General features: G+C 55.2%; 1 protein-coding gene across 1 annotated transcript; it reads left to right on the top strand.

The window, feature by feature from the left end:
- Positions 1-3,546: 3,546 nt before the first annotated feature.
- On the top strand, positions 3,547-4,605 carry LOC309595998 (G-protein coupled receptor 12-like; the record flags this gene model as incomplete). The annotated part of the gene is made up of 1 exon (XM_082323681.1): positions 3,547-4,605. The coding sequence occupies one exon, from the start codon at positions 3,547-3,549 to the stop codon at positions 4,603-4,605; it is 1,059 nt and encodes a 352-aa protein (XP_082179807.1).
- Positions 4,606-13,415: the final 8,810 nt, after the last annotated feature.

The following is a 13,415-nucleotide window of genomic DNA, read 5'->3' as shown; positions in this document are numbered from 1 at the left end:
TGGAGGTGTGTTGGCACGGCCCTGAGACCTCTTCCAGCCCCTGTTGCCACCTGGAGGAGAGACCCCCCTCGGGGACACGGTCTCCACCAGCCAGCCCCGGGGCCGCGGTACCCAGGTGCGGGGCTGCTTTGTGCAGTGGGGCAGCAGCAGCGTTTCACCTGCTGAGGTTCAGCTGGCTGCAGGATCCGGGCAGAGGCATGGGGGAAAAGGAGGAAAAGCTTCAGGTTTCTGCCAGTGCTTCCCGGTGTGCTGCCAGCCTGGCGCACCCACTTGCACATGGGAAAACCCCAAAAAACGTCATCTGAGACGTGGAGCAGGAGGGCAAGCAGCCCTGATTGCTGAGCAAGAAGCCCACTGCGATGAGCGCACGGAAAGGGGGCACCTCCTGAGCAGAGGGGTAATACCTGCGGGGTCTGGCACGCGCGGCGGGATGCGGGGAAAGCATCCTGGGACTGCGACAAACTTGCGATGGGACGTTGAGGGGAGGAACTGAAGGTGGGGACGGGAGGCAGCAGGGTGGTTTGGGACTACCAGGACCTCTGTAGGGCCTGGGGATCAACCGAGAGAGCCGGGTGTTTGAGTGGGTCTCTGCGAGTGAGACTGCAGGAGGGGCTGGATGCTGGAGGGATCGGGAGGTCCCAGCCAACCACCAGCGAGAGCATGGGGTTTGGGGTCACTGAGACCCGTTGGGGTGTGCGTGTCTGTGCGAGAGGCAGCTCCAGGTGAGAGGATCCAAGGACCAGACTGGGGCAACTGGGTGTCTGGGGGCAATTACTGGAGGGATGCCCATCCCTGCTCAGCCTCAGTGCCCGCTGGACCTGGGTCCCGGAGCTGCGGCAGCCCCCGGCAGATCCGCTGGGAACAGCGGGGCCGCCCCTGCTCAGACCTGCGGCCGCTCGTGGCCCGTCAGCCTGGCTGGGCTGAGGCCGCCCACACTCATCTCAGCCTGGGGGGGCCTGGGTGGGCTGTGTCCCTGCAGAGCACCTCGCATGGCCGTCACATCCCCTCTGCCGCAACCGGCCAGCCCGTCTTCTGCACCCACCTCCTGGCAGAGGCAGCTGCCGATGGGAGTCAATCAAAGCTCCTCACCCGCCCCCCCTTTCCCAGGCAGTGCGTAATTACTGGGAGCGGGAGCGAATTCATTCAGCTCTTCGCTCAGATTCCCTCCGCCCCTTTGCATGCTGCTCATGTCACTCGGCACACAACGGCGCTCAGTCACGCGGCTGGCAGCCCCAGGTAGATGACGATTCAAGTCCCCCGGGACGGGGCTTGGCCTGATTAAGAACCCAGATGCTCCTAACTGGGGCGATCGGGTTCAGCCCAAACCACCGATATTCACCTAAATATCTTTGCACATCAGGAGCTGGAAATCCTTCCCGGCATCGAGCTCGCTGCATTGCACAGCTACAGCCTGGAAGAGAGAGGGGGATGCAGGAGTAAAGCTGGAGTGTTATGAAACCAGTAGGAAAGGGAGGAGAAGGTGTAGCTGAAATATTGCCGATCCGGGAGCTGAGCATCCCTGCTTTGAAGATTCTTCTCCCTCTCTGAATCATGGAGCCGTTTGTGGCCAGAAAAACAATCGTGTCTTCGGGATTTGTTCCTTTCCAGGCAGATCCTTTCCCAAATAGTCGGGAAGGAAGCCTTAGGGGTGGGTGGGTGCTGCGGTGCTGGGAGGGGGACAGACCCCCACACCCACCCGCCTCGGGCAGGTCCCCCCACGCAGGAGGGTGGGTGCTGGGCTGAGCAGCCCACGCGAAGCTCCCAGGTCTTGCTCCTTCTCATCCCAGCTTTCACACTGGCTGGAGGGAAGCCCGTGCGGGGTGAAGGCCCTGGGGTGCAACGTCTCCGCCGTGGGGGGATGCATCTGCCCCAGCCTGGTTGCACGGGGACCCCCGAGGACCCCCAGCTGCCGGCTCCTGGGGGTGCAGGGGGACCCGTGCCGCTGTCCCTGGGCATTGCCCTTGAAGAGCGGGGCAGCCGAGCCATGCCACGCCGAATCAGCCCCCCCCCCCCTTCAGATCCCCGCGTTCCCCGGCACAAGAGGTAAAAATAAACCTTGCCCGGCCGCCTTTGCGAGCCGCCGGGGCCTGGCTGGCACCCAAGCTGCATCCGCAAAACGCAGGTGCGGAGGGCCCCGACCTTGGGGAGGTGCGCCGGGGTGGCGGGAGAGCTGATGAATGAACGGCGGGGCGGGTGCGTGCATGGGTGCGTGCGTGGGTGCGCGCGGGTGCGCGCCCCCCCCTCGTGCCTGCGGGTGTGGATGTGGATGTGGAGCAGGGAGCCAGCCTTGTTGTTATTCTGATCACAGCGGCTCTGATTCACAGACTTGGATCATGAATATAAGTGAAGACTTTGACGTCAGAGTTGAGATTTATCAGCAGATCCAATGGGGCAGGAATATTAAGTGCAAGTCGATGCCAGCTATCTGCCAACGTTATTAGCAATGCTCACCGAGGAATGAGGCTTAACACCAAGGACTGGAAGGACTGGCAAGGAAAAAAATAAAAACGGGGGGAAGCAAGCTGATCCTCGAGCATTAAAGCCAGGTAAAACAACAACCCCCGGCGGTGGCGGCGGCGGCCCCCCGGGCTGGGCTGCATGCGGGCAGGGGCGATGCGGGCAGCGGGGGCCGGCAGCGGGCAGCGGGCAGAGCCCCCCCTGACCTTCACACCTCAGCTGCCCGGCCCGGGGAGGGCAGGATTTGCTCTGCAAGGGGACCCGCGCCGAGCAGGGCAGGATCCTGCAGCTGTTTGCAGCTGGCTGGCAGCATCTTGCACCAGTCCTTTGCAAAGGAGGGGAAGGGAGGGAGAAAGGAGAAAGTTAACGCAGGCTGTCCCTTGTCGCTGCCTTCTCGTTTCATCAGCGGCTCCGCATATATGCGAGGGCTATTAATAGTATTTATTTTTACTCGCTGCACGCAAAAAAGAAAGGGCTGCGGGGAGGGAGGGGGATTTTCGGTATAAATAGGCGGCAAAAGGTAGCCGTGCCCCGGGGAAGGGAGGAGGACGGGGCAGGCGGCTCCGTGCTTCCCCCGCGGTGGGGTGCGCAGCGCCTGCGGATGCTGCGCGGGGCCGGGCCGGGCGCGGGGCAGAGCGGATGGAGGCTGCTGGCAGCAGCGGGGAGCTGAGTTGTGCTCGGCCTCAGCCCGGCGGGAGGAGCAGGAGCTAGCGGCGAGGCTTCCCCCGGGCGAGGGGTGCGTGTGGGGCGGGGGGTAACGGCGTAACCCGGGCCGGGGCGGGGGTTCTTTCCCGGGGAAGCTGCAGTCGGGCTGGGGGGAGGTGGACGGGGATGCGCCCTGCGGCGGGCGGGGGCGGCCCCGGTGCGGGGCTCGGTGCGGGGTGTCCCGGGGCTCGGTGCGGGGCTGCAGCGGAGCCGCTGCGGGGCTCCCCGGGCTCGGTGCGGGGCTCGGTGCGGAGCTCCCCGGGCTCGGTGCGGGGCTCGGTGCGGGGCTCCCCGGGCTCGGTGCGGGGCTCGGCGCCTCTCCCCGCAGCCCGGCGTCCGCCGCCGGTTCCCCCTCACCGCATCCCTCTCCCTCTCTCCCCAGCGATGCTGCACGGCCCCGCCGCCATGGGGGAACCGTGGCAGCCGCAGCCGCAGCAGCAGCAGCGGCTCCCGGGGCTCGGCAACGCCTCGGAGCCCAGCGCCTGGCCCTCGGCGGCGGGCGGGCCGGGGACGGCGGCACCGGGCGGCGGCGGCGGGGCCGGGGCCGGGGCCGGGGGGGCCGTCAGCCCCTGGGACATCGCCCTGTGCGCCACGGGGACGGCGGTGGCGGGGGAAAACGCGCTGGTGCTGGCCGTCCTCTTCTACACGCCGAGCCTGCGGGCACCCATGTTCCTGCTGATCGGCAGCCTGGCCCTGGCCGATCTGCTGGCCGGGCTGGGGCTAGTGGCCAACTTCGCCGTGCGGTACCTGCTGCGGCCGCCCAGCGAGGCGGCGGAGCTGGGGGCGGCGGGGCTGCTGCTGGCCGCCTTCTCCGCCTCCGTCTGCAGCTTGCTGGCCATCACCGTGGACCGCTACCTGTCGTTGTACAACGCTCTCACCTACCACAGCGAACGTACGCTGGGTTTCACCTGCGCCATGGTGCTGCTGATGTGGCTGCTGTGCCTCGGCGTGGGGCTCCTGCCCCTCCTGGGCTGGAACTGCCTGCGGGACCAGAGCGCCTGCAGCATCCTGCGGCCGGTCACCAAGGACAACGCGGCGGTGCTGGCCGTCACCTTCCTGCTCCTCTTCGCCCTCATGATGCAGCTTTACCTGCAGATCTGCAAAATCGCCTTCAGGCACGCCCAACAGATCGCCGTGCAGCATCAGTTCATCGCCACGGCGCAGGCCACCTCCACCCGCAAAGGGCTCTCCACCCTCTCGCTCATCCTCGGTACCTTCGCCCTGTGCTGGATCCCCTTCGCCATCTACTCCCTGGTGGCCGACTCCAGCTACCCCGTGGTCTACACCTACTCCCTGGCTCTGCCCGCCACCTGCAACTCCCTCATCAACCCCATCATCTACGCCTTCAGAAACCCAGACATCCAGAAGTCGCTCTGGCTGGCCTGCTGCGGCTGCGTCCCTTCCACGTTCTCCTCCAGACCAAGGACATCCAGCGATGTGTGAGGACTGAGCACGGAGTGAGACACGCTCCCTTGCTCTCCTCCTCCTCCTCCTTTTCCCCTCCGTTGTTATTGTTTCCTACCGGGAGGAAGCCCACCCCCGGTCAGCACATCTCGTTCCATGGGAAGATGGCCAAAAAGAGGAAAAAAAGGGAAAAAGAAGGGGGAAAGAAAGAGAGAGAGTAGAATGATAATGGTTTCCTTTAGAAATGTTATTTTCTTACACATTTTATTTTTTATTTAAAAACACAAAACACCAAAAAAAAAAAAAAAGAAAAGAAAAAAAAAGCATCTCCGTACGATGGCGTTTGTCTCCTCTCGGGGTAAGGAGCCAGGGGAGCAGCGGGCTCGCCGGGCCTGGCCGGGTGGCTACCACCCTCCGGGGGCACGGCCCATGCGTGGCAGCCGCCGGGACGGCCACGGGAGCGGGGGGGGGGGGGTGTCTGGTCCCCCCACGGCGGGGCTGGTCCCCACGCGTGGGGGGGTTGTGTGGGGCGGGCACCCCCCCCCCCCGGTCCCCCTAAAATCAGGTCTTGCAATGCTATGCAATAACGGGGGGGGGGGGGCTGCGGCTCGGGGGGGCTGGGGTGGAGGGGGCCCGGGGGGGACACGGTGCCTCTCTGTTTCTATGTCGTTTGCGAAGCACTTTGAGAGCCCGCGGGGCGAAAGGCACTTTAGGGCATGGCCGTCACGTCGGGCTGTCGCGGGGATGGGGGGACCCGGGGTACCCCCCCCCCCCCCCCCAAAACATAAAAAAGGTGACCGCGGGCAGGGTGGGGCGGCGGGTGTGCGGGCGGGGAGGGCAGGGGGTGCCCCCCCCCAGGGCTCTGGGCGGGCCGAGGACGGGCCCCTGCCCGCGGGGGCCGGGGGTGATGCGCTGCTCCCCCGGCTGCGCTCCCTCCGCGCCGATCGTTTACACGGGGTGGGATCCTCATCCAAAGACGGGGCCGGGCTTGCTGGGGTCCCCTAGAGGGAAGCCTCTGTAATCACACGCGTAATTCCCGATGCTACCAGCTTAACTTGCTTCATTAGAGAAGCTCCAGTACCCTCATATTCCTCTACTGTATCATGTGCTTTGTGGTGTTAGTGAGCCCATGATGAAGTGTCCTTTATCTTGTGCTTTCTTTTGGCCGAGAGTGGAATAGTGCATTCACTTAAAAAGCAAGCAAGAAACCAAGCAACCTTCAGAGAGATGGCAGGGCTTGGGGTGAAACACCCAGGGTGGCTCAGGGCAGAGGTGGTGGATGATGCTCCGGATCCCGGCATGGGAACAGCTCAGTATTTGCAGAAGGAGACTTGTGTCCCAAACAGGTTCTTCTCCTTTAGAGAAAGATGCTGTGATCTCCAGCATCCGAAATGCCCCTCTTCAAAGCAGGCACTAGGTTCTGCTGCACCATGGGCAAAAGAGATGAACCAACCCAACCCAACCCAACCCAACCCAACCCAACCCAACGGCACCGCCGCTGCCAAACCGCGGCACGCGTACACCGCAGTGTTGCGGAAGACAGAAACGTTCTTGCTTTGTGAGGCTGCAGTGGGTACGAAGCCACTTTATGGCTGGATACAGGCACAACTGTGTTTTCTCTCTGGATCTGTGCAATGAATTTCTCGCCCCCCAGAGCTAAGTACATGTGAGAAAGCTATGAATCTCCAAAGTGTGCCTGGGGCTTGGGCTTATTGTCTACCTTCGAAAGGTGGCCAGTCTCTCTTTTTTTTTCATTTCCTTTCTCTTTTGAATACCTTGAGCAATGGGCAGTAGGCACAATGTTGAATCAGCATACATTTAAAAGTAAATATATGTATAAGAAGGAGTAATATATATATAAACACTTTGCTCATTTTATTTCTTCTAGTTTCTGTAAGTGCAGCCAGGTCCCTGCAGTTCCTCAGTGTGAACACTCAAGACAGAGTTAGTTTAAACCATTTTTGAAACTTTGTGACCATTTTGAAATGTTTTTATACAACCTGATATAGAAGACAGTATTTGTTTCTCTGGGCAGCTCATTTTGTATCTTTAAATGAAATGTAGATTAACTAATCAGCTCTAGAGAAACCTTGACATGAAAAACGTTGCATTTTCTTGGCTTTCCAGTCAATTCCATGTTGTTGAAGATTTTGATTTTAACGATGTTCTTTCTAGAGCTTAACTGTATACTTGAAACTTGTCTCAGTTCGAGGGATCCAGTGATCAGCTTTGACAAAGGTACACAAGGGTCAATGGAAAATAATTTTCCCCCGTGGCCCTCCGCAACAGTAGGAGAAAGATTTGGGATGTGAGGAGCTAAAGCCGAGGACACAGCCCCTACCAGACAGCTAAGTTAGAGAGGAGGAGGAGATGGCCTCACTGAAATGCTCGGTACTCACCCAAACGCATCTACAGCAACTTTGTTGAAGGCAAACTCTGCTGCCTAAATTCTGGTCCTTGCACTAAGGGGACTTTTCTTCTGCTGCACTAATCTGACTCACAGTCAGTATCAAGAGATGGTGCAAGTATATTGCATGCTCAGATTTAGTATAAAATGCCAATCTGTTTTTTTTTTTCAAATGATGGTCTAGGACCTCTCTCTTGGAGACTGTTAAAGGTGGCCATGGAGGTTGTTAAAAATACTTGATAGGCTTAGGAAACGTCTCAAGAAACCTCCTGTAAAGAACATTTTGATAAATTGGCATTTTTGCAGTCTTTCCACAGAGTAAAAATAAATGCATTTTTCTAGGTGTTTTTTCCTTTGCTGTTTTCCCTTTCTTATCAGTGGAAAGAGGGGAAAACAAGGAGAAGCGAGGAAGAAGATAAACAGGCATGTTTATCTGCCATGCACTGCGTTGTGGAAATCTCTGACCATTTTACTGCACCTTTGCTTTGGTGGGTTTTTTCCAAAAGAAAATCTTTCACTGGAAGAAGTTTCGAGTGACAATGTTGGACATCAGTGCCAACATTGGATGTTGGAGCCTCCTTATGTTGGAAATCAGGAGAGCTAACTTAAAACCTTAAAATACTTACCAAGTTAGTAATGCTGTGTGCAGGGTGGGGATGCCCTGGTGTCCTTCAGTGCTGGCCTTGGGGCATGTTTAGTACAGAACACAGGGCCTGATTTTGGATCAGGTCATGTTACTATAAACAAGGAGCAGCTCCCATGAACGTAATGGTATCGCATGTGGATGGGGCACCAACTATAAGAGGAGCAGTGGAAAACAGAAAGGGTTTTCCAGCACAGTGAATCCTCTGTGGATCCAAAACCTCTGGAAACATGGTGAAAAGAGCCAAGCAGCCCCTGTCTAGCTCCTGGGCATCATGAGAAGGACACAGAGCAACTGGGGTATGGTCCGTCATTCTCCATTTTCTGGTGTTGAATGTATTGATAAGCGTCCTCCTGCTGGGATTCCTATATCACAAGTCATTAGAAAAGTTGAGGTCTATAAAAACCATTGATTTAATTATTGTGCTTTTCAGATGAGATACAAGGGGATAGTGGTAGTTCTGCAAGACACAAGGTCTGGTGGAAGTTTGCAGGTGTCTTTTGATTTCCACAGAGCCTCTGTGGCCACTGCAGGTGCAAGCCAGACCTGCTTGGAGAGGGCTGGTTGGTATTTAGTTGGGAAGACCTCCTTGTCCTCACCCTGGCGAATGGCCCAGATCTTGCTGTTGTACCTTCAAAAACTGAGCTTTGCAAATAACTTTTGATAAAAGATGAAGGGGCCAGAGCCTGGCCCTGCTTACACTTACATCACTTCTGGACCCTACAGGAGCTGGTCTAGATTTACAGCAGAAACAAGCAGAAAATTAGTCCTGAGCAATTACACGAGGTCTCTAACCAGCCCCGAGCCTATGGCAGAGACCAGCGTAGCCAGGGAATGAATCCACTGCTTATTTGGATGATTTATTTACAGGTTTCTGCTTGCCTTTGGCTTTTCTACCATGAGTTGGTAGCAAGCAGAATATAGGTATGAAATGATTTCTGTGTCAGTGGTTGGTTGTTTTAGTCGAGGGGATGAGGAAAGGGCGAGGTGCAGGAAGAAAGAGAAAACATTCCTTGAATATACTGTGAAAAGGCCAGGGGCACCGTTGGATGGGACGTAACCGCAGCTGCATGAACGCCCTGCGCTTCGTGGAGATGTGCGAGGGGTCGGCGTGAGCTCATGCGTTTACAACAAGCCCTTGTCCCTGTCCCAGTGTGTTTCAACTGAGAAATTAAAAAAAAAAGCTAATAAAATGTATAGACTCTACCAACAAAGTTGCTTAGGTTTTTTTCCTTTCCATTTTGTTCAGTTTGGGACTTTGAGCAGTGAAAACATCTCTGTTTAGCCAACGTCATTTCAGTAACCAGCAGTAAATGTTGCAAGGATCTCAGTCCTGATGTGGCAGCCACAATTTGTTCATCTCAAAAAAAGAGTTTTAACTGAACTTTGAATAAAAACCCGAGAAACCATTACTGTTCTCAGTAGGTGATGAAGATTCTTCTTTCTTGTACAAGCATCAAATTTGGGGTGGGGAGGTCTTTAAAAAGCCATTGATCTCAGTAATCACTTGTGTTGATGTGTATTGACCAGCATTGACAACTCACTTAATTGTTAACAATTAATTAACAGTTCACTTGTAACTGTCAGGAACAATTGTTCAATGCACATGGTATTTCCCTGTAACTCCTTTTCTCCCGGTGAGGCGGTCATGCTGCCGTACAGCTGATGGCTTCACTTGTACCATTTGTACCTTTTCCGTGAACAATGCAGTTGCCTACTGCAAAAATCCCCCGGGAGCTGCCCTTCCCGCTGTCCCTGCAACCCCGGGAATGGAGCTTTCCCATTCCCGTTGGAAAACTCTGCAATACAGAGCATTATAGAGATAAAATGGATTTTCAGTAGAGAAGACCCAAATCAGAATGGATGGTCCAAAGCTCTTTTGTCCCTGACTTTGAGGGCTGTGAATAAATTGTCTCCAAACTCCAAGGGTAATAGTTGCCTTCACAAATTCTGCTCGATGTCATCAAGAGTAATTGTGTCTAAACCAAGGTTATTCCTTCACAATTTGAGCAGGCTGCCGCGGGCAGGACGCTGGATGTCTGACAGCACATCTTATCAATAGACTCCAAAATCACAAGCACAGGTTTATGACCTTATTGCAGGATCTGGGAGTTGGCAAACATCTGGCTTGTCCCAGGAAAAGCTCTTTTCCAACTGGCTGGTATCTGGCTAAGGATGAGAGGTAGTGCTGGCCACTGCTGGCAAAGTAGGCATCCTTTCGAGTCCGTGACAGCCTGGCCTCTTGGGTCTGCCTTGCCTTTCCTCTACACCATGTAGAGAGTGGCAAGGACTGGGCTCGTTTCTGACATCTCTTGTGAGTAGGTCAGAATCAGGCCCCAGGCAGGATAAATAGCATCCTCCCTAGAGCGCGGATCCTCTAGCTCGGAGGGAGGGATGAGTTTCTGGTGGCAAAGCTCAGCAAGAGACTCAGCCAGACTGGGGTGGCCCAGGGCCAGATCCTGCTCTGCGGTCACCAGCGTGGCCCTGAGGCTCTGAAACCCAAATCAGCCTGGCCAGGCTTTGGGCAGCGTCCGTCGGAGTCGCCTTCAGCGGCGCAGACGGACAGAGTGGGAGTCGATCGTCCCCATTCCCGATCCTGCCTCCTGTCCTATCTGCTTCCCCAGGAACAAGGCCATTTCGCAGCAATCAGGACAGCAACGTATTTTGATGTAAGTGTTTCCATTAGCCTTTTAACTTGACTGGGAAAGTTGATCTCAAAGAAAAATGTACAGTTATCATTCAGTTATGGTTAAATCAAGCCCCTTCAATGCACTTTATGAATGAGTGAAAGCAAATCAATGCTGTTATTGCACTGTATCTCTATTGTGTATAATATTATACATTCATCTGTAAGAGTAATTTATTTTTATTACTGTAAATAAAACTGTTAAAGTGATTTGTCAAGAGGATATCCAAAAATATGGGGTGGGGTAAAATTAAAACATTTGAAGATCTGGGCTCCTGTCCCAGGTATGTGCCATACTGTGCGTGTCTGTGTTTTTATTTCAGCTGCAGAGAGCCTAGTCCAGGCTTCTGCTTTCCCTCACCCGGGGTCTGTGTTTCCACTTGGATCACGATGAGCTGGCTGAGGATAAGAACGGCTCGAGACATTGATTGTGTGGGTTGGGAAGGAACGGTTCCTGCTGCTCAGAGCCTCCACGCAAAGGATGGAGACTTTTCCGTCAGCAAGCCATCCTCTGCCCTCTGATTACCCAGGCGGTCAGGGATTAAATACCCATGGGAATGAATTGATCTTGGAGAGCTGGTTTCTCCAAATGAACGGTTATAGAGATATCACAGCTTTCTGCTGCTGCTTCTGTGCCCTGGCCTCTAATAGAGAACGGGGTATCATAGGGCTGATAACTCACAGCGAAGGGACCCAGCGAGGGCAAGCTGACAAAAAGCCGAACCCAAATCTACTTTAACCTCTTAAAATCTTTATTATTTTTTTTAATTAGCACATGCATAAAGTGTCAACAGTTTGGGATTAAGATGACATTTTTTTGAACAAATGTAGTTACAAGCGGTGCTTCGGATCGTTTCAGGTTTCCTCTCTACACTGTACAGAAGAAAGCTCGTGTTGCGACCGACGTAGTCCCTACCTTTCCATCATCGTGTCACGACAGGCAGAACCCACAACACTGGGGAGAAATACACTTGTTCACACGTAGCAACTGGGTACGGTAGATAGATACAAGCAGCAACATCTACTCACCTATTGACTAAGTGCACATGGTTAAAAGACCCCATTAGACAGTGAACACCTCCTTCTTTTTTAATGTCAACTATATAATAATGAAAATCAAATTATGGCCTGTAATGGTTGACTCTCCCATGGGAGAGATGCCCGTCTCCTGCCAGCTGCTTCTATCCAACGGCAAGTCGAAGGAAATATTGGTAGCACTTCTGCCGGTATTAAAAAAATGAGCCTTTTGCAGGAGCATCGGGGCAGCCCCGCCGACGCTGAGCACCCGGGAAGCCAATTGCAAGGTGCCACCGGGCTGGCACCTCCCCGTCCCTGCCATGCCACCCCTGCAGAGCTGGAGCCAACCTCTGTAAAGACTGGTCCCAACCCTGGCTCCAGGCTGCACGCATGAACGGCCGGTGCCAAAAGGGGAGAAAACTGCTTTGAAAATGCTCAGCTCAAGCTGGCCACTCACAGATGCTCTATTTCTGGAGGATCAGTTGCCCCGGTGCTCCGGGAGGTCTCCCTAGCTTGTAGCTGCTGAGTTTGGGTAGTGCAGAGGGGTTTTTGGGATGTTTGAGGTTCTCCCAGCCCAGCCTGGGCTAGCCTTGATCCCCGGCCTGCCGGGTGCAGGGCACAGGAGATGGTCCTCACCTGCCTTCAATGCCCCCCAGAATAACGCTCCCGCAGCGCCTGGCCTCACCCAGAGGTGCTGGTGCTCCTACTCACTCTGAAGGCGATGGAAACCTGGCAGCGAGATGGCTCCTGTCCTGCCGCAGCAGCTGGCATTGCCCCAATGGCCCTGGGCTGGAGCAGGACGAGGAGGAGGAGGAGGAGGAAGGCTCTCCAGCCTGAACGCTTGTCCCACGGTGGCAGCAACACACATACCTTGGAGCAAACCCACCAGCACGTGCATGTCCCCCAGCAAAGCGGGTTTGTCCCCTCCCTGCATGCCCACGGTATCCTGTCAGGGGCTGTCCCCGTGCCAAAGGTGCAACGTCTGCATGTGCACCTGGAGATGCGTGGTTGCCGGAGCAGGTTTTCCTTGGGTTGGCCAAGATTGGAGTAAAAGCTGCTCCCAAAACTACCCCTGCGCAGCTGTGGAGGTGACAGCCCATGCGCAAGGAAGGAGGAATCCCAGGGGATACCTTGGGGTCTGGGCAGGTCCAGGTTTCCACCCAGGTGAGGATAGGGTGGAAATGCTTCAGAAATGCTTGGAAATGCTCTGCCCTTCCCCAGCTCAGCGAGCCCACCCGCCCCGTGAAGCCCCACGCTCCTCGGCAATGCAGTGGGGACCTCCAGAAAAGGCACTTGTGTCAGTAAGGAGCTGCCCCGCTGCCGCAGCCCCGCTGCCCTTCCGATGGGAACACCGGACCCGAGCCCCACGAGTGACACAGCTCAGCCGAAAGCGGAGGGGAGGAAAGCGCCAGCATCACCAGCATCAACCCAAACTCACACCGGGGATATCCTGTTTCAGATTCCCCGGCGCAAGTCAAGCGGCCCCAAAATGAAGGGAGTCTATTAAGATGGGGAGCCATCAGCCCCGAAACACTCCTAAAAATGCATTTTGGGGAAAAATATTTCTTTTTGGCGGGTATTTTCTTTCTTTTTCCTAATCTGCTCTGATCTGAGATGAAAGGCACCACAAAGAGAGGCCCCATTTGTGGAAAACTGTCCAGAACTAAAGGTAGACCTGAAACATCTCAGTATAAAAATAATTTTGGTGGTGAGGGGGGTGTTGATGCTCATAACAGTACGAGTTTTGGAGACCTGGCAGGACTGTGCCAAAGATGCACCGGCTGCCAGCGGGAAATCAACTCCTCAACGTGCATCCCAGTAACATCAGCAGGCTCAAAGTCCACTTTGTTTCTAACGCAATTTTTTATGGTTGCTTTTTTCATGGCAAGAAGTGACTTTCTATGGAGTAAGTGTTCCCAGCTGAGGCATCAGGCACATACAAGCACTGGTAAGAGGAGAAAATCAATGAGATTTGAAACACTTGAGCTGGGGTGGGGCCTTCAGGGACAAAAGCACCTTCTATGGTAGCAGGAGACCCCTCTCCTTGCTGCCCTGTGGGCTGGTATGCTGCTTGCTCTGTTCTGAAACACTGCTTG

This window comes from Platalea leucorodia (genome assembly GCF_965183815.1).
Source record: "Platalea leucorodia genome assembly, chromosome: 10".
Lineage (NCBI taxonomy): Eukaryota > Metazoa > Chordata > Aves > Pelecaniformes > Threskiornithidae > Platalea > Platalea leucorodia.
Note: the sequence above shows the minus strand (reverse complement) of the source record. Positions and strands in the feature narration are given on the sequence as shown.